General features: G+C 41.4%; 1 protein-coding gene across 2 annotated transcripts; it reads left to right on the forward strand.

Annotated features, from left to right (window-relative positions):
- Nucleotides 1-955: 955 nt before the first annotated feature.
- Nucleotides 956-22,869, forward strand: hibch (3-hydroxyisobutyryl-CoA hydrolase). 2 transcript variants are annotated; one of them, XM_040027545.1, is made up of 14 exons: nucleotides 956-1,119; nucleotides 1,410-1,452; nucleotides 2,445-2,576; nucleotides 3,508-3,592; nucleotides 3,698-3,778; nucleotides 3,940-3,992; nucleotides 12,321-12,399; nucleotides 17,565-17,710; nucleotides 18,778-18,864; nucleotides 18,970-19,028; nucleotides 19,292-19,373; nucleotides 20,218-20,337; nucleotides 20,442-20,475; nucleotides 21,010-22,869. In XM_040027545.1, exons 1-14 carry the CDS (start codon nucleotides 1,088-1,090, stop codon nucleotides 21,123-21,125), a joined length of 1,149 nt encoding a protein of 382 aa, XP_039883479.1. In that variant the 5' UTR covers nucleotides 956-1,087; the 3' UTR covers nucleotides 21,126-22,869. The 2 variants fall into 2 exon arrangements, with proteins under 2 accessions (XP_039883479.1, XP_039883480.1); XM_040027546.1 differs by lacking the exon at nucleotides 956-1,119 and adding an exon at nucleotides 1,127-1,240.
- Nucleotides 22,870-24,610: the final 1,741 nt, after the last annotated feature.

Consider the following 24,610-nt stretch of genomic DNA (forward strand, 5'->3'; position numbering starts at 1 on the left):
ACTTGTGTATTGTTGATGGGTTATAATGCGGAAATGTTGGTTTAAACAAACAAATAACGAGTATTTATTTGGTGTTAAGCAAAAAAATCTATGAAGCAGGAATGCACAGACTCAAAACAGGGAAACCAACAGTGATCTGGTGAAGAGCAACAGGTAGGCCAGACTACATGGACACAGGGAGTGAAATAAACAGTAAACAACTGATAACAACAGGAGGGAGGAGGGAAAAGGAATCTAGATGCCAAAAAACACCAAATGTTTGGCATAAAACAGCAAATAACCAAACAGCAACTGACACTAAAGAGTTAGAGACAGGAAAGCTCAACATAACTAGAGTGGTAATAAAATCAAAACCAGAGCCAGAAACAAAACCCTGGAACTACGACACATGATATCAGACATGAAAAAATTCACTTAGCTTGTTTAAAGCACACAAAAGCAGACAAAGAGGCAGATTATTGGGTTCCAGCAAAGGAGAGGCAGGTATTACTCACAAAAAATACGTACTTACTTGTGCAAACCCAGCACTTTTGGACAAAGTGACTATTAATAAAGAGACCTCATTGATGCGTCAGTTCGGGTGAACATCAATGAGGGTGAACATTTTCCTTATTAATGAATTATCTGAATTAAAAAAAACTTTGATTTTATATATTTTAGTTGCTTTAAGTCAATTTTTTTGCTTTTTTCTGATTTATTGAAGGTGCAGAATCATCAGGCTCAATGCTTCTGCATATAAAATCAATTTGGTGCGTAATATAAGTTTTTAGTACCACATGTTACCCATTCCAGCTGTGGAGAGACTAGCACATCTGTATTTCTTTACTAAAATGTTCTCTGTGTTTTGTTTTTTATGCCACGTGTTTCTCTTAATCTGGGCCTTTGAGTCTGTAATAAATATGTGTGTGTATCATCTTCACTCGCCAGCAGGTGGCGGTGTGGCACAAACACACCGCGGAGAGACGCTCTGGCGTCACCGACACCCACCAATCAGCGGGAGCTCATCCCCGCTTCCAGGAAGTAAACGTAGAAACTCGAGGCTGTAGAGGTTCTGCTATTGACCCCGCGGCACAGGTCAAAAATCATCATGTCCCTGACGGTCCTGACGTCTGCGTACAGGTACGAGCCTCACCTGGGAGGTGCAGCCGGCTTGTTTTTCCTCTGGCACATTTAAATGACCGTCTCTGCTCATAAACGAGCTATGGACGGCACAAGTAGATACACTAAAGTGACCCAGCAGGTTTGTTCACCAATATAAGGCTGTCAGCTGATTTCCTGCACTCACCTGCTGGGACTGGTTGTGTGTTTGTAGCCGGGGTATCTGCTACCCCGCGGTGTAAGTTGAACCAGTTAATTCAGATCTGCTTATTAACGTCATCAATGCTCCGTGTGTTTGCTGTTTCCTCCAGACTGAGGTCCCTCTGCAGGCTGCAGCGAATCCAGGCTCACATGGTGAGAAGTTGTAGCAGCAGCATGGTCCACTGCCTCCTCTGATTATTTCACTCACATCAGACATGCGCAGGAACACAGAATCTGCTTCCCTGCTGAGTTTACTACATCTTTCTTCTGGTTCATGTTGGAAACACTGGGGGTTACTGGAGTAATAAATCATAAATAAATTAGTGAGGGAACTGGATCAATAAGTAATGGCATTGGTATCAATAAAACCTTATCAGTTTTAATCATTAGTCATACCTATCAGTAACCTTCATACATTGACTCTTCCCTCTATTGAAGTGATGATGGCCTTTAGCTTGGCTCGTTTAAAGGGGAGAACCGTAAGTTTGCAGGATAAGCTGGAGGGAAGGTGCAAGAGAAAAATTTGTTTTGATGTCATTGAGTTTAAAAAAAACTTAAACTAGTAATGAGCAACAACACAACACAAACAAGTATCTGCTGGCAAAAACGAGGAGAACCAACTGCTGAAGAGTGTACAGGTTTCAGCCTTCAAAGGAAAATCACCCAGAGTAATTTTTTTAAGCAACAAGAATAAAAAATAGGGCCAGCAAACACAAAAGGTGATCGCTTTAAATCCCAGCCATCCCCAAATCACATCCAAGCTGAGTTTAAGGTAACAGCAGCAAGTTGAGCTGCACCATGGGTTCACAGCTGTACTGAACTTCTCTAAAATCAGAGCCAAGTACTGCTGTCAGTCTGGGGTCCATTACCTGTTAAGAGGCTGTGCAGCAGAATCTGCAGGGTTGAACCAACTGCGCCGTCCTGATTTGTTTAAATGATTGAGGAGTCCGATCAGAGTAGAGCCACTACTCCTCCACACTATAAGGATTTGAAGAGTGTTGGGCATCAGGGAGCCTCCTGGATCCTGATCCCCAACATTTGGTTGTGCTGCTTCCTCATTACCTGGATGAGTGGATGTTGAAATGTGTTTGTTTTTCAGTGTTTTTGAGATATTTCTATAGAGGTTTCCTGTCTCTGTTCTACAGATGTCGAGTCATGCAGAACCGGAGGTTCTCCTGGAGAAGGTGGGCAGAACCGGTGTGATCACCATGAACAGACCCAAAGTCCTGAATGCCCTCAACCTTACCATGATCCGGCAAATCTACCCCCAGCTCAAGGTATGTAGTATCAAAATCTGGTATGTGACGAATTAAAAGAAAAATCTTGACCTTTCCTTGTCCATGCACCACCAGGTCCTGAGCGATCAAAGAGGGGCTCAGTGAGCTGATTTTTGTTGAGATGTTTGAAATTTCCTGTCATCTAAACTCCCAAAACAGAACAGTTACTCCGTTAATACTTACTCTTCTTCCGTAGATGCTAAAGTACCGCAACCACTTCTTTATATCTACAGCATGAACAACTCACAGGGATGAAAAGGAAAAACGGATGAAATGAGGCTATCAGCGGGCTGTGGGATGTCATTATTTCCTTATTATGGAGCAAATATCTCCATGATGTCAGTCTCAAACTGAGAATGTGGGAGCTGGGCAGTTTGGGGACAGTCTGAAAAGCAAAGCTGAGATGGTTTGGACATGTGCAGAGGAGGGATAGTAGATATACTGGACAAATAATGTTTAATAAAGAGCTGAAAGAAAGGAAGAAAAGTGGAAGACTTCAAAGGATATTCATGGATGTAGTGAAGGAGGTGGTCATGTGGGACAGAGGAGGATGGTAGGGAGGCAGATAACACACTGCAGCAACCCCTAAAGGAAGTAACAAAAGAAGAAGTAGTGTTCATCCTTCCAGTAGCATTCCAGAAACTTGGATAAACAAATACTGAAGAAGCACACTGAGCACAGGTTTTTTCTTTTCCTTTCATTTTTTACCGATGTGTAGTTCGACATTGTGAAAGATCTGTCAGGTTCACCTGTCCTGAAGATGTTTGGTTGTATTTTTGTACAAAGACCCCTTTTCACACTCTTTTAAACCACAGATGTAGCTGCTCATGCAGTCTCTATAACTTAATAACGATAACTTTAAGGCAGGTTTTTGAATAAAGGAAGATTTCCTGTAAACAAAAACTGTGTTTTGCCTTGTTTGGGAATCTAGAAATGGGAAAGCGACAATGAAACGGACATCGTGATCATTAAAGGAGCAGGTGACAAAGCTTTTTGTGCAGGTGGAGACATTAGAGGTAAGCAAGCTGCCTTCAAGGTTCAGGTATCAGTTTCAGATGAGTTTTTATGTTGACCTGTGTGACCGATTACTGTTTTTATCTTATTTTTTTTTCCCCTCTCAGCTGTAACAGAGGCCGGGAAGGTCGGAGACTCTCTTGCCCAGGACTTCTTTCGTGAGGAATATATTCTGAACAATGCTATTGGTATGTATTTTATTTAATTTAATTTAATTTAATTTAATTTTATGTATGTATCTATTTATTTATTTTGTTTAATAAAAATGTTACCTGTCTGTTTTCATTCACTTATCCAAACACTCTGGCAGCTTCACATTGTTCTTATACATTTTATTTCTTCTTTCAAGGATCGTACCGGAAGCCGTATATCGCCCTTATTGATGGCATAACAATGGGAGGGGTGAGTTTGAGTTTTTATCCTGTATTATAAAGTTCAGGATGGATACTGTTTGCCATTACTGGCATGAATTGTAGGCATGAAAAACGTTTTTTGTTTTTTTGTTTTTCTCATGAAATGTTATGTGAAAGTCTGCCAGTAGGTGTCAGTGGAGATTTATCTGCTCCTGTTACCTGCTGCCAGTGGCAAGGTGGCCTCTGATTGGATGAGATGTAAAGTGACAAATCATTGTTGCTGCCACTAGTCTTTCCCTCCAGGTGTCAGATTTGGGTGGAATATGAACTGGTACTTTTAGTGTAGTGTCATACATGCAGAGCTGCACACATGCACGTTTGTCTGCTGTGTAACTGTTCAACTCACCTGGTTACAGGAGATGCTGTGAGGCTTGAATCTCTGATGTGACCTTGATGGTGATGTCACTCCTGAGGTGTCACCGAGGTCACTCACAGCAGCCAGTATCCCACTGGCTCATTAGTCATCACGACCTTGTCTGTGTGCATATGTGTGGGCGTGCTTTGCTACTGTTGTAAGGACCAGTTTAGGTCTGAAACGACTGGTGAAAGGGCATTAAGGCTGCTCTTCACATATTTAGGGGGAAGTTTGATAATTAGGACTTAGTTTTTTCATTAAAGGAGGCCTGTTATTAATTACAGTATATTGATGGAGATACCAGGTAGCGAGAGTTCATATTCATGCACCTGTGTTTGCATTTTGAAAGTGTAGTGGTTAACACATTCACCTTACAAGCAGAAGATCCAGGTTGGAGGCTGGGAAGTACCTACAGTACAGAAATCCAGTGCTTCTCTGTAAATATAAGTAGCAGTGGATCCTCAAAGTGGAGCAAGGGTTAATTTGGCCTTTGGTGCTTTTTTTTTAGCCTCTCCCCCAGTAAGCTAGCTTTGTTCTGATTGGCTACCCCTCATAATCGGTAGGTTTAAATAAGGGTGGAGTTTCTTAGTCTGAAATGAAAATATTAAATCTATCTTACATCATACACAGGCAATACTTAAAATAAACCTTTCAAAACCTTTCAAACTGGTTCTAGCATCCACCAACAGAACAGAAAATAAGGAAAATAACACAACAGACCCACTCTGAGGTGAGGTTAGGGTTAGGGAATGCATTATGTCAGTGATCCCAGTTACATTGGGAGTGAAAACAGATTACAGTCATGGATAACGGGAGACATAACAAGCAGAGAAAATGTGCTGGTGTTTGTCTTGCCGGTCTTTCCAGAATTTATTCAACAAACACTCTTTCAGTCAGATTCATCAGACGCTAAACAGCGTTTAATTTTGGATCGAGAACTTTATTGTTGTAATTAACATAAAACCTCATTAGCATGAAAAGAAAAACTGCTAAAGGAGAATTAACAACAAGAATCAAATCACTGGAAAAGCAACGTCGAATAAAACTGTGGGAGCGGAAGACATCTTAGTCCTGTCTGTAACTACAGATGCAAAGTTTCAGTGGACCTTGAGATGGGACTGACTTGCCCAAACTCCTCCTTTTAGCTCTGTTTTGGTCAAAACCATCTGGAAAACATTTGGTTTTGACTTCAACAAGTAGATTCTCAGCCTTTCTGCAGGTTTTTCTACTAAACCCCTTTTTTTTTTCTTTTCCTGTGGTGTCCCACAGGGCTCAGACCTGGGTCCCCTCTTATTCATTTTATATCTGCTGTCTTTGGGACAGGAAATTTAATATTAGCACTTATTTGCTGCTGATATCCAGTTTTTCACCTGAGAAATGTTATTAAATTAAGATTTATAGTTTCTGTTGAAGAGCTCAGTAAATCTGCCCTAAATCACCTTAGTAGCTCCAACAGACGGTCCCCTGATTTGCTCATGTCCCTTCACTGGCTCACTAGATTACTTGGTGCCAGTTTAAAATCCTCAGCTTCACATACAGAGCATTGAACAGTCTTTGTCTGAATGTTTGTTTGTTTTTTTCTTTTACCCACTTTCTAAATTTATCATTATCTCAGATTATTTTCTGTAAAGCACTTTTATAAACTACATAAATAAATATTGCTTGTGCTGTAGAGAGTATTGGTGTTAATGTATGTTTGGGGGCCTTACACCCCGGAACCTTCAGAGGTTTTTCAGGGTTTTCCCCATCAGAATGTCATGTGGGAAACAGGTTCCTGTATGTGTTGTGGCTAACTGTGGATGTTTCTGAAAGTGGTCAGTAAACGTCATGAAAGTGGCCCCTGGGTTTCCAAGCATTATTATGTTGAGGTTGTAACACCTTGCTTCCACTTTTATGGAGTACATTTTACAGGAAGATGAATCCCCAGAGCTGTGAACCAGAAATCATCTTGTTTCCTGGCCTGCTCTGTGTTTAGACAGCCACGATGATGATGATGTTATCCAAGACTGACAGAAGCTGTAATTTGTGTGTCAGAACAACAGCATGAAGTAAAATGCTGGATGGATCTCATGCGTGCTGCATTGTGTGGTTTTTGGAAGTCAGCTCTGGTCATCAGCCCATCAAAAACTGTGATGTTTGTTGAATCGTGTGATTTCCACACAGAGAAATCACTTCTGTGTGATGAGTTATGTCTCTGGAACTAAAGCGATTTGAAGTCGACCTCTTCAATGTGTCACGTCAGCACTGAGGCGACACTAATGTCGGAGCAAACCATCCTGAGGGTGGTTGCTGTTTAATGCGCATAACTGGATGGAAAGGGGCAGCTCTATATAAGGACAAGTCCAAGAGGCCCCTGATCCCAGATCTGCTCCAAGCTCAGGGCAGAACCCCCACAAAGAACATATTTTCTTATTACATTAGCGATAACAAACCACCAGGGAGTAAAAGGCAGGTCAGATAGCAGTCAGAGACAAACTGTTTGATTATCCCATCACATCTCACGCACATCAGTCAACGCTCACCTTGTTTAAAGTCCACTGAATTAAGCTCTGTGAATGCTCCTTATTAATCCACCGTGCTTTGTTTGAGCAGACACTGCGTCCCTGTCCTTCTGTGCTTGCACTTTAGATTTCAAACATTTACATAGTGAGTACACTCTGTATTTAAGATGGCTCGTAAAGGGAAATGCTGCCCGTTTGATAGATATTTGCCCAGAGCTGCATGACTCTGATCTCTGTCTCCTTGGAGTAAAGAGTTCCTGTTTACATTTTTCCTGATAGCCTCATGAAAGGAGTGCCTACAAGGTTTTTAATCTGTTTTAAGGTTTTCGTTTTCCATCCAGAGCCTGTGTAGTTGTTTTAAAGGGGAATTCTGTGAGTGAGAGCGATGTGGAGAGTAACTCAACCGTTGTGTCCAAACAGACATCTGTCACTTGGTGTGTAAGTGACAGACTTTCCACTCTCACTCACAGTCTCACCTACTGATTTCTGATTATGCAAAGCCAAATTTGTGTGACAACTACGTCATAATAACCCAGATATCCTAAAGAGGGCTTCAGGAATGCCTCCACAATCATCAGCACTCTAAGCTTCACCAGCCAAGTTGTAAATTTTTAAGTTGTAAACACGCTCGTCTGCTGACAAATTGGCGTTGTTTACAGGAGGATCTGGAGACATGTTCTTATAAGGCTCTACACCAGCGCTTCGCAGTATTCCACTACTTTTATGGTGAAACTCGAGTAATGTGATTAAACGGCCTCTTGTTCCACAGGCTGCTTTCAGCCATCCTTCTTTTTCTCATTTGTCTTTCTCTTTCTTCTTAAAAGAAGCAAGCTTTCCCACAGTTATTTTCAGGTTATGTTATTTCTGCCCTTTGGCTGAATTTGATACCGTGATTTACTCGTATTAAAACCCGTTTTTTTTTTTTTTTTTTATCCCCATGATAGAATGGAGAAAAACCCGACTCATAGTAGTCAAAACATTTATATTTCTTTTAATTCAATCATCTTACGGAAGAGAGAGACCCCTGCACAGCCCAAACGCCAGTTGCAGGATCTCTAACATTACAAGCTCAACATGTGTCTTATATGGTGTTATTTTGTTACCTCAGACGTCACACACGTCACACGTGACACACACAGTTTCATTACAAACAAACTCCTTCTACTCAGTTCCTCTTTTCTGTGTCCGATTTATTAATATGCCTGTGCACTAAAACTTCCTGTGCAGCTTGGAATAACTTCCCCTTTCTGAGGTCTTTTGCCAGGGCAACCTGTCTGAACTTAGTTTCACTCTGTCTGTTGCTCATACTCTACAAAAAACATGCAGTTTCCTGTCAGCCTGTGACCTAGTCTCAAAGCTGGCCCTCTTTTATACATAAAACAATATAATCAGCAAATAAGCATTGCAATATATATTTAAATCTCAACACTGGGTACATCAATCGTACAGTTCAAGGTCACGTCACTTTACATGACTCATCTGGTTACTAAAAATAGATGCAGATGAGAGGAGCACTCGCTCGTTTGTTGAAATGTAAATTCTATTTATTTTTGTAATTACATTTGTAACAAACATCAACATGGAAACAGTGAAACCAAAGAGCTTCACACAGATTAAGCAAACAAACACAAACCCCAAAGAAAGGAGGCCTGGAGGAGATGAATGGAGAGGTATGAAAAGAATAGGAGGTGGGGTCTTTCAGTACGTAAGCCCTCTCCACCTTTTGAGCCCAAAGTTTAAACGTGTTGTCTTTAGGACCCATAGATACATGCGATGGACAACTCGAGATAAAAGTGAGCAACTGTTGTTGCCATCCAAAAACACATTTATGGCTTTTACAAACCAGACTGTTTCCACAAAGTAGTCATTCCCATAACATGTAATAAAAGGTGCCAGTTAAAGAGCATAGTTTACACTTGAAGGTTCATATAGCTTCCACAGCTGTAGATGGAAGTAAAAGTTAAACTGCACAGAGTTCTTACGAACACATCGCCATGAGAATAGATGCTACAACTGCAAACCGCAACCACTCTTGTTTGTTTTACATCCGGTATAACTAGGATCAGGGAAGGGCAGGGGATACTGGATAAAAGAGCCAGAGATTAATAATTACCCACGATTAAATGAAGGATTGTGTATAAACATAGAGAGTTTGGATAAACATCACCACTTTTAATGTCTGTGATGCGGAGGAACAGAAACAAGCACTGGAAGTTTAGCTGTATCACATCGATCAAACCATTGTAGGTCCTGAGCAAGTTTGGATCTCACAGGGTTTGCATGTCGGTGTCTCTGATAAAATGCTTGGAAGAAGGTGCAAAATTTCAGCTTACCTGTATGTACTTTGAAGACCTGAAAGTTTGAAAATATTCATAGTATGACAGTAAAATTTTGCATGCATAGAAAAAAAACTCAGCTTGACGGGGTCTGGTGGGAACTTTTTAAAATTCAGTATATTTATAATGAATGACCCACTTCTGAGTGGGGCAAAGCCTCACTTCTGGAAAAATTCTCATGTAAATCCATCCTTAACTTTTTTTTTTTTGAAATGTCATCATGAAATGAATGCAAAGGCCTGTGTCCCCAATGGTGTTTTTTTAAAGGTTTTTGGGTTCTGGGTCTTCCAGAGGAGCAACTTCTCTTGGCAGAGGCCTGTTTAGTCTCCAGTGATCAGATATTTTTATTCCCCTGTGGTCGTTTATCTCTCTGCTGTGAGGCGGATCCAGCAGCGCTGCTGTCCAGCTCTGCACTCTTTTGCTGATCGCTGAGATCAAGATAAAGACAGTTTGTCAGCTGTAATCAATCAGCTGCTGTTGTTTTGGCTGTGATTGATCCCTCAGCAGGTAACAACCTTTACTTTGCACTAAATGACAGCATGATTGATCTTTAGTAGTGCTGACTCATAGAGTGCATATACAGTAAGAGGAGACAACAAGGTGCCAAAAAATAAAGAAATAAACTCCCGAATAGAAATCAGACGGACAATTCTGAAATGTTAAGATGCTGGATGGTGCCATCAATTGAAAGAGGAAATATCAGCCAGTCATGTTGCTACATTGATTCACAAGGGAATAGTAGGACTGTAACTTGTGCAGGGAAAAAGCTGAAAAACCTTATTTTTCTGTATGTACATGCCTTTAATTTAGTTTATTTCTGTACCACATTTAAAAGAACCTCAGCTGACCAAAATGCTGCACAGGCTGTACAAAATACATACATGCATACATTATACACAAGAGTCATTAAGCAGACTATGAATATACCCGAAAATACACAATAAAAACCACAAACCTGTAAAAGGTCTCTTAAGTAGGGTGGCGCCAAACCAGCGAGACTCTTTAAAAACATGAACACGTGAAGATGTGACCAATGGCATTTCATTCCTGTCTAAAGACGAGCTGCTGGATTTTGTACAGGCTGCAGTAATAACAGATCCATCCCGACATTCAAAGAATTACATCATATAATTGTCAGGTAAAAAAGGTGTGAAGATTTGCTTATAGGAAGACTTTGGTGTTGCTACAGTGATGCTACCCGCTGGTTTCTCTACACCACCAAATTGTTTTTGTACCAATTTGGACGAGAGGTTGGAGTGCCATGTGAATTATGTGAGATTAAATTTATATCTGTTATTCAAACATGATCCTTTATATATAGAATCTTCAGACACTGAAAAAAAGGTTGGCCCTTATTAGACTGTATTGTGACACCAGTTCTGTGGTTTAATTAATAATTACTGGTGGTTAGTTAACAACGAATGTTGGTCTGCGTTACATCGACTCCCCGACACATCACAGGATGTTGGCATCGGTTAAATGTCACACAGATTTAAACTATTTTTATTGATGAAAAGCCACGAGTGTAATCATAAAGCCCACATTCATAAAGTCAGGATTGTGGGTTGTATTAATACACTGGTGTAATGAGAGCAGAAGAACTGTGTACACAGAGTCTGCTACACATTCAAACCCAAACTCATTAAGCCAGATCCCTGAATTTATCAATGGGGGTCTTTTAATTTGGGGAGTCCACTGCTAAAGGTTTCCATCATGATAATGGAGCGAGTGGGTCCTCAAGTTAAATAATCCTGATTTTGAGGGTTTGTGTATCGCTTCCTGTTTTTATATCTTTTTTTTTATTGTTGCTGTTCACATAAATTACAGTTTTGTATGTTGTGGATCGACGCGTTCTCACACGTCGTGTCATTTTTGGCGTTGGCACTTTGACAGAGCTACTGTGGAAGTACTGGCCGCCAAGAGGTGACGATCCTGACAAAGTCCGCATTAAGAGGTTGAAGTGATGGCAGTCGCATTATGCCGTAATCTTTTTAACTTTGGATGTCAGAGCTGGGAGTGATGTCACACCCAACTTGAACATGTTCCAGTAAAGCTTTCTCCGTGCCAAGCTAGAGCCATTCAACAATTCATCAACAAAGTCAGCGTTGGTTTGGCTTCTCCAACTTTTTGAGTAGAGTGTCAGATTTTAAGAAGTGATCCAGTTGTAAATTCGGACTGAGACCTCAGGATTTCTGATATCCGATTTTAAACGGAACACAGCAGACTGGACTCTGTGGTGTTTTGCACTTGATGTTGCTTTTTTAATTGATCAGTTGATGATCAAGCTCAGGTAATAAAAACTAACCAGTTAGAGTTGAGAAAAGATTGTAGTTTGGGGTAAAATCCACCCCTGTAAGAGCCATTTACTCCTTCCTTTGTCTAATTACACACAATTCACAAAGTGAGTGAGAGGCGAGAGCGTTGAAGCCTGAACGTTACAACAGCAAACGCCATAACCCGCCACCAACAGACACTCGGCATGTGGATGAACTGAGATACACCAGCAGCTTTTACACAGCAAACATTTTTATGTGTAGTTTTTTTTTTTTTTTTTTTGGGATTGAGCAATATTTTCTTTAAACATCAAACACTGTTATTGCAGATATATATATTTGACCTTCAAAATAAAAGCTTCCAATTGACAGGTACTTCAGTTATAATGAACAATCAGGTAGTGTAATTTTCCTGCCTATCTGCAGGGTCATATGCATTCAGGTATGCAAGGGGATGTTGTTTCCAAGGCAACCTTATAATATCACACACATGCAATCCTTACTGTGCTGGAAATGTCCTCTGGCCAACACTGCTCATTAGCCTTCACCTCTCTCCCTGCTGGGAGCTGCATGAGTTAAACACACACACACACACACACACACACACACACACACACACACACACACACACACACACACACACACACTCACATACACTCTTTCTTGACAGGTTAACCTGGTTTACTTTTTTCAGCCAATTTTCATCTGAGTCTCCAGCTTTCTGTAGAGGTGACGGTCATTAATGACACTGATCCCTCCTTTTTTTTTTTTTTTTAACTTTACTCTATTCTATCATATGACTTTTATTTTATTTCTCTAATTATTTTAAAACGTGTTCTCTTATACCTGTAGGGCGTGGGTCTCTCAGTTCACGGACGGTTTCGAGTGGCCACTGAGAAGACGCTGTTTGCGATGCCAGAGACTGCCATCGGTAAGCCCGCGATCTGCCTGATTGAGGGAGTGCTCAGTGGCAAGGGTTGGCCCACATCAGTGGGAGTGTATATCTAGAATATTAATTATGTAGGAGCAATGATTTCAAGCTGGACCCAGTTCACATACAAGGTCTGTCTGCATTTGAAGCTGGGGAGCCAAACACGAGCAGAAGAGTGATTTGCATTCAGTGCAGTTTGCTGATGACCTCATTCCTAAATAAGTGTTGAAAATGAACTGCTAAAATGGGCAGGGTGGAAAAAGTGAGTCCAGCGTTTAAGCCTTTAATCTTCAGCAATGGTACAAATCACAAAAAGACCTTTTCAGACAGTTTGGAAAACAGAAGCTCAGTAATCTAAAAATAGGAATATTTAGTCTTTGTAACTTTTTAAGGCGGTAGATAAGATGATGAGGATGTCACCAATTGTTTTTGGGCTGCAGTTTATCTGCTGCCATTTTGTCTTTTTGGAGCCAAAAGTAATTCAACATGGACAAGAGGGTGAAGTGCTGAGCTAACAGCAGAATAAACAAGCGGTGTGGGTCTGACTGAGAAACTGAGGCCACTGCATGCTCATTGGCCAGCGACTTGTGATTGACAGGTTGTTAGCCAATGAAAATACTCTGGGTAATCTTCCCTTCTGACCATAATTTGCAAAATTAACTTCAAACTTTGTTCAGTTTGACCTGAAACTAGTGACTGAACCCATAAATCAGGAGGAAAGGACATGGAGTAAGAGAGCCGGGTGCTGCCCCCTGCTGGCCATTAGAAAGAATGAACATTTTGAATTGCTAGCTGATTAGCTGCCTCCATCCATGAACTGTATAGGTGCAACACAGAGGTATGATAAATGCTAACAGACTAATAAAATAATTTACCTTAAATACAAAATTCTTGGATTTGTTCCTTTCTATTATTATTGCTGTAATGCTGTTGATGTCGCATCTCAGCGAATTGCAGCCACCAAGAGTTCATGGTAAATTCCCTCCATCACGTGACCTTTTTTTTTTTTTTTTGTGATTTTTGCGCCATTTGTTGACCCTGGTGTTGTTACATTGCTCACACCACTGAGACAGAAGATTAGTCACCAACACAGAAATGTTCAAGAGGTCCTGTTCAGGGATTAGAACAGATGATAAGAAGCCTAACAGACAGCAATCAGGTGTGCCACCTGTCAAGCAAAGGAAGCATGAATTATAATTATTTAAAAGGAATCACCCTCGTACATGTTGTTCTACCAGGCGGTAACATGTTGTTTTATGCTCCCTTTAAACGTGGGGGTCTATGAGGAGTGGGTCACTTTTGTAGAGAGCCTCAAGTGGGCATTAGAGGAACTGCAGCGTTTGGTGGCGCTTCTTTTTCTAAGCCAACTAAAAAACTTGAAAATTATTCATAGGAGACTGAAGCTGCAGTGTTATAGTGTATTTTAAATTGGAAGTAGTTCAGGAACCCTTAAATGGGTTGCTGTGGTTGCTTAGTTGGACTTGCTAAATACAGTAGTGGTAAGTGTGCGGACTCGCTGGACAGCACATCACTTTCTGTGTGTAAAAAAGATTGATATAGAAGAGTCGAGCCCACTGAGAGGTGATCCAGCGGTGCAGCTGTCGTCAGTAACGGCTGCTTTTCCCATATATGATTCATCTTTTCCTCCTCCTGCTCTCCATCTTTTCCTGGAAGACGTACATGTCAGTGATAGAAAAGCAGGCTGTATGTTGTTCTACTCCTGTTGCTGCCTTCTGACACACAAACTTTTTTTTTTTTTTTTATCTGAGCCTCCAGGGAGATAGGGAAACAAACACACTGCATCACCCAGAGGGGAAGAGACAGATCCAGGACTTCAAACAGTCACAGAGCAGGAAAGGCCAATGCTCTGCAGGTGGATGTCAGGAGTTTACTAAACTTCTTGACTAAACTTTCTAAAAATATGTTTTAAGAAATGCTACATTAAATTTAGCCACTCTAGCAAAACTGAGAAAACTTGTGTCCTCCTCCTATACATCCATGAACTTTCTCTGTGGTCTTCCTCTTCTCTTCCTGCCTGGCAGTTCCATATTATCCACTATCCTTCCTCTGCACATGTCCAAACCATCTCAGCTCAACCTGAGCTGTCCCTCTGATGTGCTCATTTCTAATCCTGTTCATCCTAGTAACATGTCCTGCACCAGCCTCGCTGGCATAATTCTCCTTTTTGACTCCAGTAGGTGTCAAACAAAATTATCATATTTTATCCAGCATGAGCTGAAACTAGTGAAACTTTCAGTTTTCTCATCGACTTGTATACAACCAGAGGCCTTTTTGCCTTCTGCTGGCCTTTAGAAAGAGTGCAGGTTTAACGTATTCCTACATCCATCTTTTTACAGTCTTTGGAAGCAAACATAAAAATCACATCCTTTTAATCCTTCGGCAAAAATCATCTCTCAGTGTGTTAGCAGCTGAAGAGTTGTAGAAGGTCAAATCCTTTAATTATTTCATGCATGTTTAAAGATAATAGATTACACTGTCCTGATATGGAGCCAGAAAAAGATCTGATCCAACTAAAAAGTGCTACATTAACCTGTTAGATCTTTTAAAGCATCATAGCTGAACCATGTAGGACATCTTTGTCTGTTGCAGTGTGAGGCAGGTCCTCCAGTGAAAAAGGCCACTGAGTCACTAAACTTGTAGGTTCCTCTCTCGCTAATTGTCTCTAGTGGACAGATGGTCATCTGCTGAGGTGCTGAGGAGATTAGTAACAAATCTGTGACAACAAATGCAGTCGACATTGTACCGTGAACTAGCATGTTGTCAATGAAATCCACTGGGATTACCACAGCTCTGTTGCTGTGAATGCATATAAGCTGTTTCCACAGTGATATGACTGTAAATGTATTTGTTACAGTGGGTTTGTGTTGCAGTGATCGAACAGTTAATGTCGTCAGTGTCTTCATAAAGGTTCTCAGGGTGTTTTGTGACGTTCTGTGCAGGTTTTATTACGTTGGTCCTGGAGTCAGTGGATTAGGAAAGGGCTTTGCAGCGTGGGCACTGCTCATTTTTTCCGAGTCTGTTCAGGTTCTGATAAATTGATTGCGTGCACTCGCTCCCTCATACGTGCAAACTTCCAAGGACGCTCAAGCCATTCTTCATTTGACACCCACACATACAAACATAAGCATGTCAGGCTTATTATTCTGAAGTACTCTGGGCTCTGACTTTATAATAAATCTTCTGCTGATGTGTAGCGCTGTGGAGTCGGTCTGGTGTCTGGAGCGAGGTGGAGGGTGAAGATTATGTTGTTAGCGGACAGGAAATGAGCGTAGCAGCAAGAAAAAGTAGGAGATTCCCGCCGATGTGCTCTGATATTTGTCTGGGGTTTTGTCAGAGGCTAGGCTAAAGTAAGGAGTGGGAGGACATGGGCCAGTAATTCAATCGTCCATGCTCAGGATTGGCCATAATGGGGCAAAGATGTTCTACACTGGATGTGATCTGTTTTAAAGTGTCAGTTCTTCATTTGGTGTGCTCTCTTGCACATGAATTGGCACACAGAATAATTTGATTTTAACCTCACCGTTAAGTTTCTTGAGTCTCCTGCTAGCTTTGAATCTCTCCCATCACTTTGGCGAGGACAAGCAGAAAATCTCGCCTAATCCCCTTCCCAGCTGCCATGGTCATAACATTGTCACGATTGTTTTTACTAAAAGCTCTCGACTTGCAGGTCACCGCATGGCCGTTATCAGCACGTCCCCTGGGTAATCAGGAACTTCACACCGCGTGATTTTCCATCAGGGACGAGCTTTTTCTGCCTTTTTCACTGGAATGCAGCTGCCTTATAGACCCCACAAGCTTATTTTAGACCTGATCCTGGGGAGGAATCCTCTCAAGAGCTTCTCGTCTGTGCTGCTTTACTTTAACCAGAGTCGCACTGTGGACTGAATCTTGCTTTTTCCACTGTGGTATTCCAGAGTTAGACGACAGGGTTTCAAACGCTGCAGGAGCTTTAAACTTAGTGCCAGTAAACTCTTAAAATGTTTGAGATGTAGTTCTCATATTAGGGGCACATTTACTGATGTAGAATTAAAGGCTATGCTGTAACAACAGGATGTGTCCACTTATTAAAATTTGGAGTCTGGATATGATTGTTAGATGGATAAAATGTTCTGTTGCAGTCTAATTGAATTAATCTCATTAACCTTTAAGTCATCACGACATCCTCCGTCTGTGTGAAGGGGAAAAAATGGTTAGACATGAGGAACAGAGCCGAACTATGAAAAAGTGAGTTCTTTTTATTACCCCCAAAATTATGATAAACAAGTCATAGCAAAGATAAACAAGCAATAACGAGGCAATAACTGCGTGTTGTCTCAGTCCCAGCAGATCGTTGGCAAAAAGCAGAGAAGATGTGTTTCTGTTGTTTTTAAAATGTACTTATCGTATTTTCACGTAACATGACATGTAATCAAAAGCGGGTGAACACGAGGCTCCATATGAACCTGTAAATGCACTGGTTCACAAACATTGAAGCATCACATGGGCGTGATTTAGCTGTAGCTGTCAGTGCCTGAGATTACTTAATTATTCCCCCAGGAAAACTTGTGTCTTTGTATTAATAGCATCTCTAGCAGTACTTACATCATATCTTTATATCTACACACACAAGCACGCCGTAACCCCCGTTACCCCCCGCGAGGCAGGATTAACAGATTTAACTCGGCCCTACCAGCCTTCTGAACAACAGCCATAATCTGCCACATTTATAATATTACATTTTCAGCTATGAATCAGGTCAGCTTATCTAATCCCCCCCCCTCTCGCCACACTACAGATCCCGCTGTAAGCACTGGACTGTTGCGTCCTGTCAGAAATATTGAAATCAAATGGAAACATTATTGAAAGGACAGAACGAACGGATTAAATCTGCAGATTGTGATGATGATCATTAATTCTCCTAAGCTGCATATTTGGCCTTTTGTAGTGTGCCAGTGGCCTTTTGCTGGAATACCACCGTGTGTAAATTGTCTTAGAGTGAGGGGGGATGATATTTTAGGACAAAACCATTGATTATTCTCAGGGAAAAGTCATTATAATAAAAACCCTTGCTTGGCTTGTGTAAGTCACTGATTAATAGGCATGCTGCTTTCATGAAAAACCTGTGCAAACTGTTATTAACTCTGCTTTTCATTTTATTTTGAAAGGGCTTTTCCCTGATGTGGGAGGTGGCTATTTTCTGCCGAGGCTCCAGGGGAAGTTGGGATTGTTTCTTGCCTTGACGGGCTTCCGACTTAAAGGACGGGATGTGCAGAGAGCCGGGGTTGCCACTCACTTTGTGGAGTCTAAGAAGGTACCGTGTGAGCTTTCAGTTCAGGTGTTGGAAGTGCGGGGGTGAGGTCAGAGCTGCACTGGAAAGCCAGATGCTGATTCACTGGAGGCCTCACTCTTGTTTACGGTGCCAGCATTCACCGGCCGGCGCAGAGGCCAGTTGTGTTTTTCTTGCTGTTGGCATGAGGTCAGAGCGGTGGGCGGCAGGTTGTTTATGACTCTAACCTTGGTTTTGGCAGAAACAAACACATCTCACCTCAGTGGAAGTTTACCAAAAAGACAAAGGGTTACATAAGACAGGAGAGAGGACTCGGAGGTAATGAGCTGATGCAAGAAGAGCCAAAATACACAAATTCTGAATCTGAGTAAATAAAACAAGAGGAATCTGCACAAAGTGTTAGCAATGAGCTGACATGAACAAGGGGAAAGAAACAAGATTATCGGTGGGGTCTGATAGTCAAATTTCATTAAGAGGGTAGCTTACCGATTGAAGTGTTAGATTGATTTTTCCATTTTACTTTCAGGTACTGTTTTAGCATCTGTTTTTATTTATAGTTTAGACTTTATTGCATTGGTGACTTCCAGATTAAGTATCATCTGAGTTATTTGAGGTCGGCCTGATGAAGGCCTCAGTGTAAGTTCATCAGTGTAGTGAAGGAGGACATTCAGAAGGTTGATGGGACAGAGGAGGATGCTTGGGATAGAATGAGATGGAAGCAGATGACCTGCTGTGAAGCAAAGGGAGCAGCTGAAAGAAGAAGCTGAGAGACTGCAGGAAGAGGCGGTGAAGATGAGGGCAGGGCAGGCAATCGCAAAGAAGGAAAAACGGAGAAAGTAAAGACAAAGCAATACACGCAAAAAAAATGTCAAAGTCAAACAGGAAGCGATCAAGGACGACTGAGATGGAGAAACTAGAAACAGAGTTAACATAACCTCAATTTTTCATTAGTCGGGAATAACAATCCTCACATTCTGTTTATTTATTAGACGATAAAACTATGTTTGGTGAATGTGCTGACACGTCAGACTTCTACACATCATAAACGACACATCAGCTGCAGACTGACTTTTTCCGTTTGGATTAAACAGATCCCAGACCTGCAGAAGGAGCTCGTGGACTTGAAGTCTCCCTCTGCTGAAGATGTCTCCAGAGTGCTAGACTCCTACCAGAGCCAGGTTAGAAGCCAAGAAGCCAGTCATTTACACAAACATGTGGCTTAGACTCTAGCTGTATATTTTCATTACTGCATCTCACTCTTTGTTTCTGCTCTTTGTCCACAGAGCAGTCTGGATGCTGAGAAGCCTTTCATCTTGAAAAAGCACGTCTCTGATATAGACAGGTGGGCCATGACTTTCTTCCTAAATATACTTAAACTAGGTTCAGGAGGTGAGCTGGAGTCTGTTTTTGTTGGTGACAGATAATGAAAATCTACAGAAACGCTGTATTTAGTCAGAAATGTATTCCTGAAATCGGCTTTCAGGGCTCCATATGTACTCTTATATGCACTCTTTCAGTGCTGGTTTTAATCTCTTTGTGCTCTGTTTTTAAAGACTATCAGCCTTTTATTTATTTTCAGTCTCTTGTCCTTTTAAATCCTGTCAGGCTCTTCAGCGCCAGCAGTGTGGAGGGCATTGTGAAGAACCTGAAGACCGACGGCTCCGAGTTCGCTAAGAAACAAACTGAGGTGCGTTGCTCCTCTGCGGCTCAGTTCAAGTAGAGTGCGGTTCAGCTGCTTCTGTTCCAACAGTCAGCTGTCTTTAAAACATGAACTCTTACAGAGGCTGATGGTGAACACCACCCTCCGATAAACCCACAGACAGAGCTGGAATGAAGCCGGGGTGTTATTTGGCTCCGCTGTGCATTTTGGTAATTAGTAGTTACCTGAGAATAAGTACTTAATGAGGTTAATCACCCTGCCCTGCTGGCTGGAGCTAAAGACACTTTAGTGGGATTTCAGAGTGAATTATCATGGCTTCATTCACTAAAATTCCCTCAAACAGCCTAAAAAGCGATGTCCCACTTCACTCGAGATTAAACGAGTCACATGACCCTCCCTCCCTCACCTACCACACCCCGCTTCTTAAATCTGTTCACCAGGAAAGTCATGAGCTTGATCTTCTCACCTTCAGCAAGACCAAAGCAAACAAACAAAAAAAAACAGTTTTTATTAATGAATCTTTATTTACATGTTGAAATAATTGTGATGTGATTTTTGTTTCTGGATGTAAGGATGTTCTCTGAATGCTGTCGTGTGAGAAGGAAGTAGAGTCTGGACATGGGCACGAGGAAAGAGCTTGGGTTTTTTTGGCATTTCGATGATGAGCTGATGATCTTTTTAAAAGTTTCCTTCTCTCTTTCGGCTGTCACTGACTAAATCCTGGCATTATTGAGAGGTTTATATGTGTATAAGTAACAGCTGGGGCTGTTACAATCCACAGAAGGAACGATTTGTCCTAGATTGTGACTGTTCTGATACTATGAAGCCAAATCTGAGTAAAACAAACAAACGGTTCCTGCTCTTCCTCTAGACTCTGTCCAAAATGTCTCCCACGTCCCTGAAGATCACCCTCAAGCAGCTGCAGGCGGGCGCAGCTCTGAGCCTGCAGGACGTGCTGGTGATGGAGTATCGACTGAGCCAGGCCTGCATGGTAAAAACAAACACGGTGAAGTCTGAAACCCAAGGTGGTTTCACATTTCAGCTCTGATGATGTGTTTCAGGGAGTGATAAGGCATTGTTTGTGTTGTGTTGCAGAGGGGCTGTGATTTCTATGAAGGCGTTCGAGCCGGTAAGTCACTGCAGTACAGGGGACACGAAAGCAGAAGAGGATGGGTATGAAACTTAGTCTTGTAACTTATTTTTACATAGATTTACCAAACATAATAAACACTGTAGGATCAGTAAACTAAAGTAAAATGAAAATGATAAAGAGATTAAAACGTTACCTGATTTAAACCGTGCCGATCTCCTCTTTGAGGTCGTCTCCTGGTGCATCTCCTCCAGCTCAGCTGAAGGCGCTTAGCTCATGCACATATGCACAAAGGCAAATTATGAGCTTCAGGGGGAGATCTGAAAAATCAGGCCTGCTGGAAGAGGTCCTGAGGTACACACGAAGACAACCTTGAAGGGGAGATCAGCCTTTTTAAAATAAGCTTTGGTTTTTTGGTTCAGATTTAAAGTATATACTGGGACTAGCAAGGATTCTGAGCAGTGATTATTATAATCACGGATCACTCTGCAGAAGTATATGCTCGCCTCTAAAGGTTGTGGGTTAGTTATTGTTCCTCTTAGCATCACTAAACTCGATGTTCTGTGTTTTTAGTGCTAGTTGACAAAGACCAGAATCCCAAGTGGAACCCATCAACACTGGAGGAGGTGTCCGACCAGATGGTGGAGCAGTGTTTTTCCTCCTTGGGTGAGAAGGACCTGACTTTGTGAAGTTGGTCAGCAGCTGCCTCCCAACTTCAAACAACACACCGCTAAGCCTTCTCTAACCGGCCACTTCCTGTCCCCCCCCATCCTTTTATGGAGGAGCGTGCCGCTGTGGATGGAAGCGTGTCAGCCCTTGTTCATAAACCGTGTTATTGCTGTAGAATAAGTAGTTGTTCTGGTGATTCTTTACAGAAAAATCACGACTATGTCACCACAGCTGAGTCATCCTCACAGGCAGAAGAGGGAGCAGGCAGTTTGGTGCACTGTTGCTCTGCAGTGGAGTCTTTCTGCATAGTTTGTACAGTTGTAATGTTACAGTGCTGCATGTTAAAGGATCAGAACAGCAGTGCTACATTAGCACAAGGACACGGGAGGGGATAATGATCTCACCACTGAGTGCTTCACTACATTTCCTGTGGATGTTTGTTGATGTGACACGGAGCAGTATCATCTGTAGTCCTGCAGCGCGGTCACAGCTTCTGATACAGATCATATATCGTCTCAGCTTCCTGTTTCCTGTTCCCTTTTTTTTTTTTTTTTTTTTTTCTCTCAAATGTTTAATCTCATACAGGCCGCAGCATTTAAAACCCCTCAACGCTGGATAACATTGATCATCTTGTTACAGTGCGGTGCTGGGAAACCTTTGATGTTGCTCTGACAAGGTGCAGCTTCCTAAACGTTTTCGCATTGATCAAATTTGTTGGAAAAAGCTCAGTCCGCAGAGACCCTAAACAAAGACTGTATATTAAAGATGGGCATACCCACCATGACATCATGCACTGGTTTGCACAGTCCTCTTTTTGAAACCTTAATACTGCGCTTTTCTATCAAGTTTACTGCCATTTATAAAGACTTAAAACTAGTGATTTAACCCATGTCTTGTTAAGGAAAATCTTTTGATTTTGTAAATCAATCGTGCAGTTGATTTTTGGTTTTTTTTTTCCTCATGAACATCTATCTTTAAAAAAAGAAGAAGACATGTTTGTCACCATAGGAGTCGCCCCCTTGTGGGCATTAAAGGTTAAAATGTCAAGGTGCTTCGGCTTAAGTTTTTAACTTCAGAAGCTAAGCCCATCTTTATATACAGTCTATGGCCCCACCTGGCAACCCACTGGACCCAATGGGCCATTCTAACACCGGTCACAGGAGTTGAATCCTCTGATAAGTCAGAGCTGATATGAGTACAGTCCTTCTGGAATCAAGTCTCGCCACTTGTAGGTGAGATATGAGCATTTATTTTGAAGCGTTATTTCAATTCTTTTAATGTTAATGGTTACCAAGACTCATCAGTCAAGTCTGATTAACATCTTAAAGCAAAAACCTTTTCCCCCCCACTATTAATTACACATTTACTAATATCTTCACTGCTCTGGAATATCCCTAAATTCTCTGGTACTGGAAAAATGGTTTTAATGTTGTGGCAGATCAGTGTACATGCTACCTGTAGTTGTTTTTAGGTATAACAGGGAATTAATAAAGTGTTCTAACACAAATCCAAACAATACTTCGAAGACAAACCTATAAATTACTGCTGATATTGAATGTATCTGCATAATTTAGCAAAGTAAATCTGGTTTTAGTCGTCTGAAATGCATGTTTTGTTTTTTCTAATAATTTTCCCGATGTTTGTTCAGAGGAAATCAAATCACTTCCCTCATCATTAGGTCTCTGCAGCTGCATTATTTATGAAACAACCAGAGTCGGATTCAGTGCTGGAACCGAGGGCAATAAAAGAGCTGGTCACATGAAATTCTGTGTGTTTTTTACTGGGTGTGTTTAAAGGAACTGATTGTTGAGGACGGTATTTTTTATGACCTAAAATGTTCTTGTGTAACTTTACAAAGTGCCTTAGTTATCAGCATGAGAGCACTAAGCTGCTGCTCAGATATAAACTCTCCAAAGTAAACACGTTTATTTCACGTCAAGTGCTCTGTTCTGTTTGCAGCACTGCCAGGAAATCCTGCTTCGGTAGCACAGGCTGGCACCTGGGAATGATAATGCTTTCCGACTGAATTGTCCCCATCGAGCTGCATGGACTCAAACAATTTTTAAATCGGGCTTCAGATTATTGTTTAAATCCCAGACTGCAGCATGGGACACCTCATGTCTGTTTTAATCTTCTCTACCTGCCTCACATTCGCACAGTCTGAGCCCATAAATCCTGCCTAAGAAATGAGTATCAAGGCTTTGACTCATTCATCAGTGCAGTCTGCAGCTCATCAAGCAGACAGGACGACCTCCAGTGCTGAGTGTTCGCTCTGGACGGGCAGATGAACTCTGTGATTTACGTCTATTTACATCTTGCTCTTCAGACAAAAGCTGGCCGGAATTCATTTCTGAACGTTTGTCCCTCGGCCTGCTGATGGGCGTTTTTGTTTGGCAGGAATTTTAAAGTCATCGTGAACCACAAATATCTCAAAATTGCGTCTCCTCTTATTAAACAGCCACAGAAACACTTCAATGACAGAAGGCATGAGTCTGATTTATTGGCATCAGTTTTACACACACTGTATGTACAGTTTGCAAATCAAAGTCTTTTATCATAAAGGAAGATGCACAAAGTCACTCATTTCAGGTTATTTCATGACAGATTATTCATGATGCATGTGGTTTTAGTCATCGTTCCCCGGGCTGCTCGTGTTTCGCTAGACTTCTCTACCCATTTTTTATTCTGTGGGTCCCTCAGACTGCTGTAGAAAGCTGGTACATTAGAGAGATTGCACCAATGAGATCATACTGACCTCAGATTTACATGTCCGATGCTGAGCATTAACTAATCAGCTTGGCTGGTGTCAAGTCAGTGGCACATTTCTAAATCACATTCAAATACTAATTTTAAACAAAACTTGAGAGACAGCGGACAAATTCAGGAATAATGAGAGAAAGCCGGAAAAAAAAAAAGATTTTAACCCCTGTCTGGCCCTTTAAGTAAAGGAGGCGCAACATTATATTTTCATTTTCAGAAACTTGCAGAGTTTGATGGTGGTATAAACCAGAACTCACAGATAAGATCCACAGAGAAGAGCCTGTAATTGTTTTCTGTTGATTGGAGGAATCCCTCTCTGTGCACCAAGAGCTTCTGGTTTACAAATCCGGTACTGATTGATCATCACTTATGTAACAGGTTTATCAGAGAAACCCATGTCTTGTATTTTTTTCTGCTAAATTCAGTATAAATATGATAACAATGAGGGCATCCAGGTGTTTCTGGCTATGTCGATGCTGATTTAAAGGTAATTGGCAGTATTAGCTACCCCTGGACCCGGTGTGTTCAGCTATAAGTTCCCTCTTCTTGGGTGTCTCCTTCTTTTACTTTAAGACTGCTTACCCTATTGAAAAATACATTTACTTCATTACATTTACATAAGTTCCTTATGTTTTTAAGAAAAAAACATATCGTCTTGCTTATTCATCTCTCAAAATGGGAAAAAAGTCCCATCTATGGCCATTAAAGTGCTCCATACTGAACTAGTTGTTAATTAAAGATTAAT

Source organism: Simochromis diagramma, unplaced genomic scaffold (genome assembly GCF_900408965.1).
Source record: "Simochromis diagramma unplaced genomic scaffold, fSimDia1.1 OVJJ01000343.1, whole genome shotgun sequence".
Classification (NCBI taxonomy): Eukaryota; Metazoa; Chordata; class Actinopteri; order Cichliformes; family Cichlidae; genus Simochromis; species Simochromis diagramma.

Excerpts from the sequence above, each read along its gene's own strand:
- hibch (XM_040027545.1), top strand. The coding sequence starts at position 1,088 with ATGTCCCTGACGGTCCTGACGTCTGCGTACAG. Across the intron at positions 3,993-12,320 it reads ATGGCATAACAATGGGAGGG|GGCGTGGGTCTCTCAGTTCA; the intron begins GTGAGTTTGAGT and ends TTATACCTGTAG. Across the intron at positions 20,338-20,441 it reads GACTGAGCCAGGCCTGCATG|AGGGGCTGTGATTTCTATGA; the intron begins GTAAAAACAAAC and ends GTTGTGTTGCAG.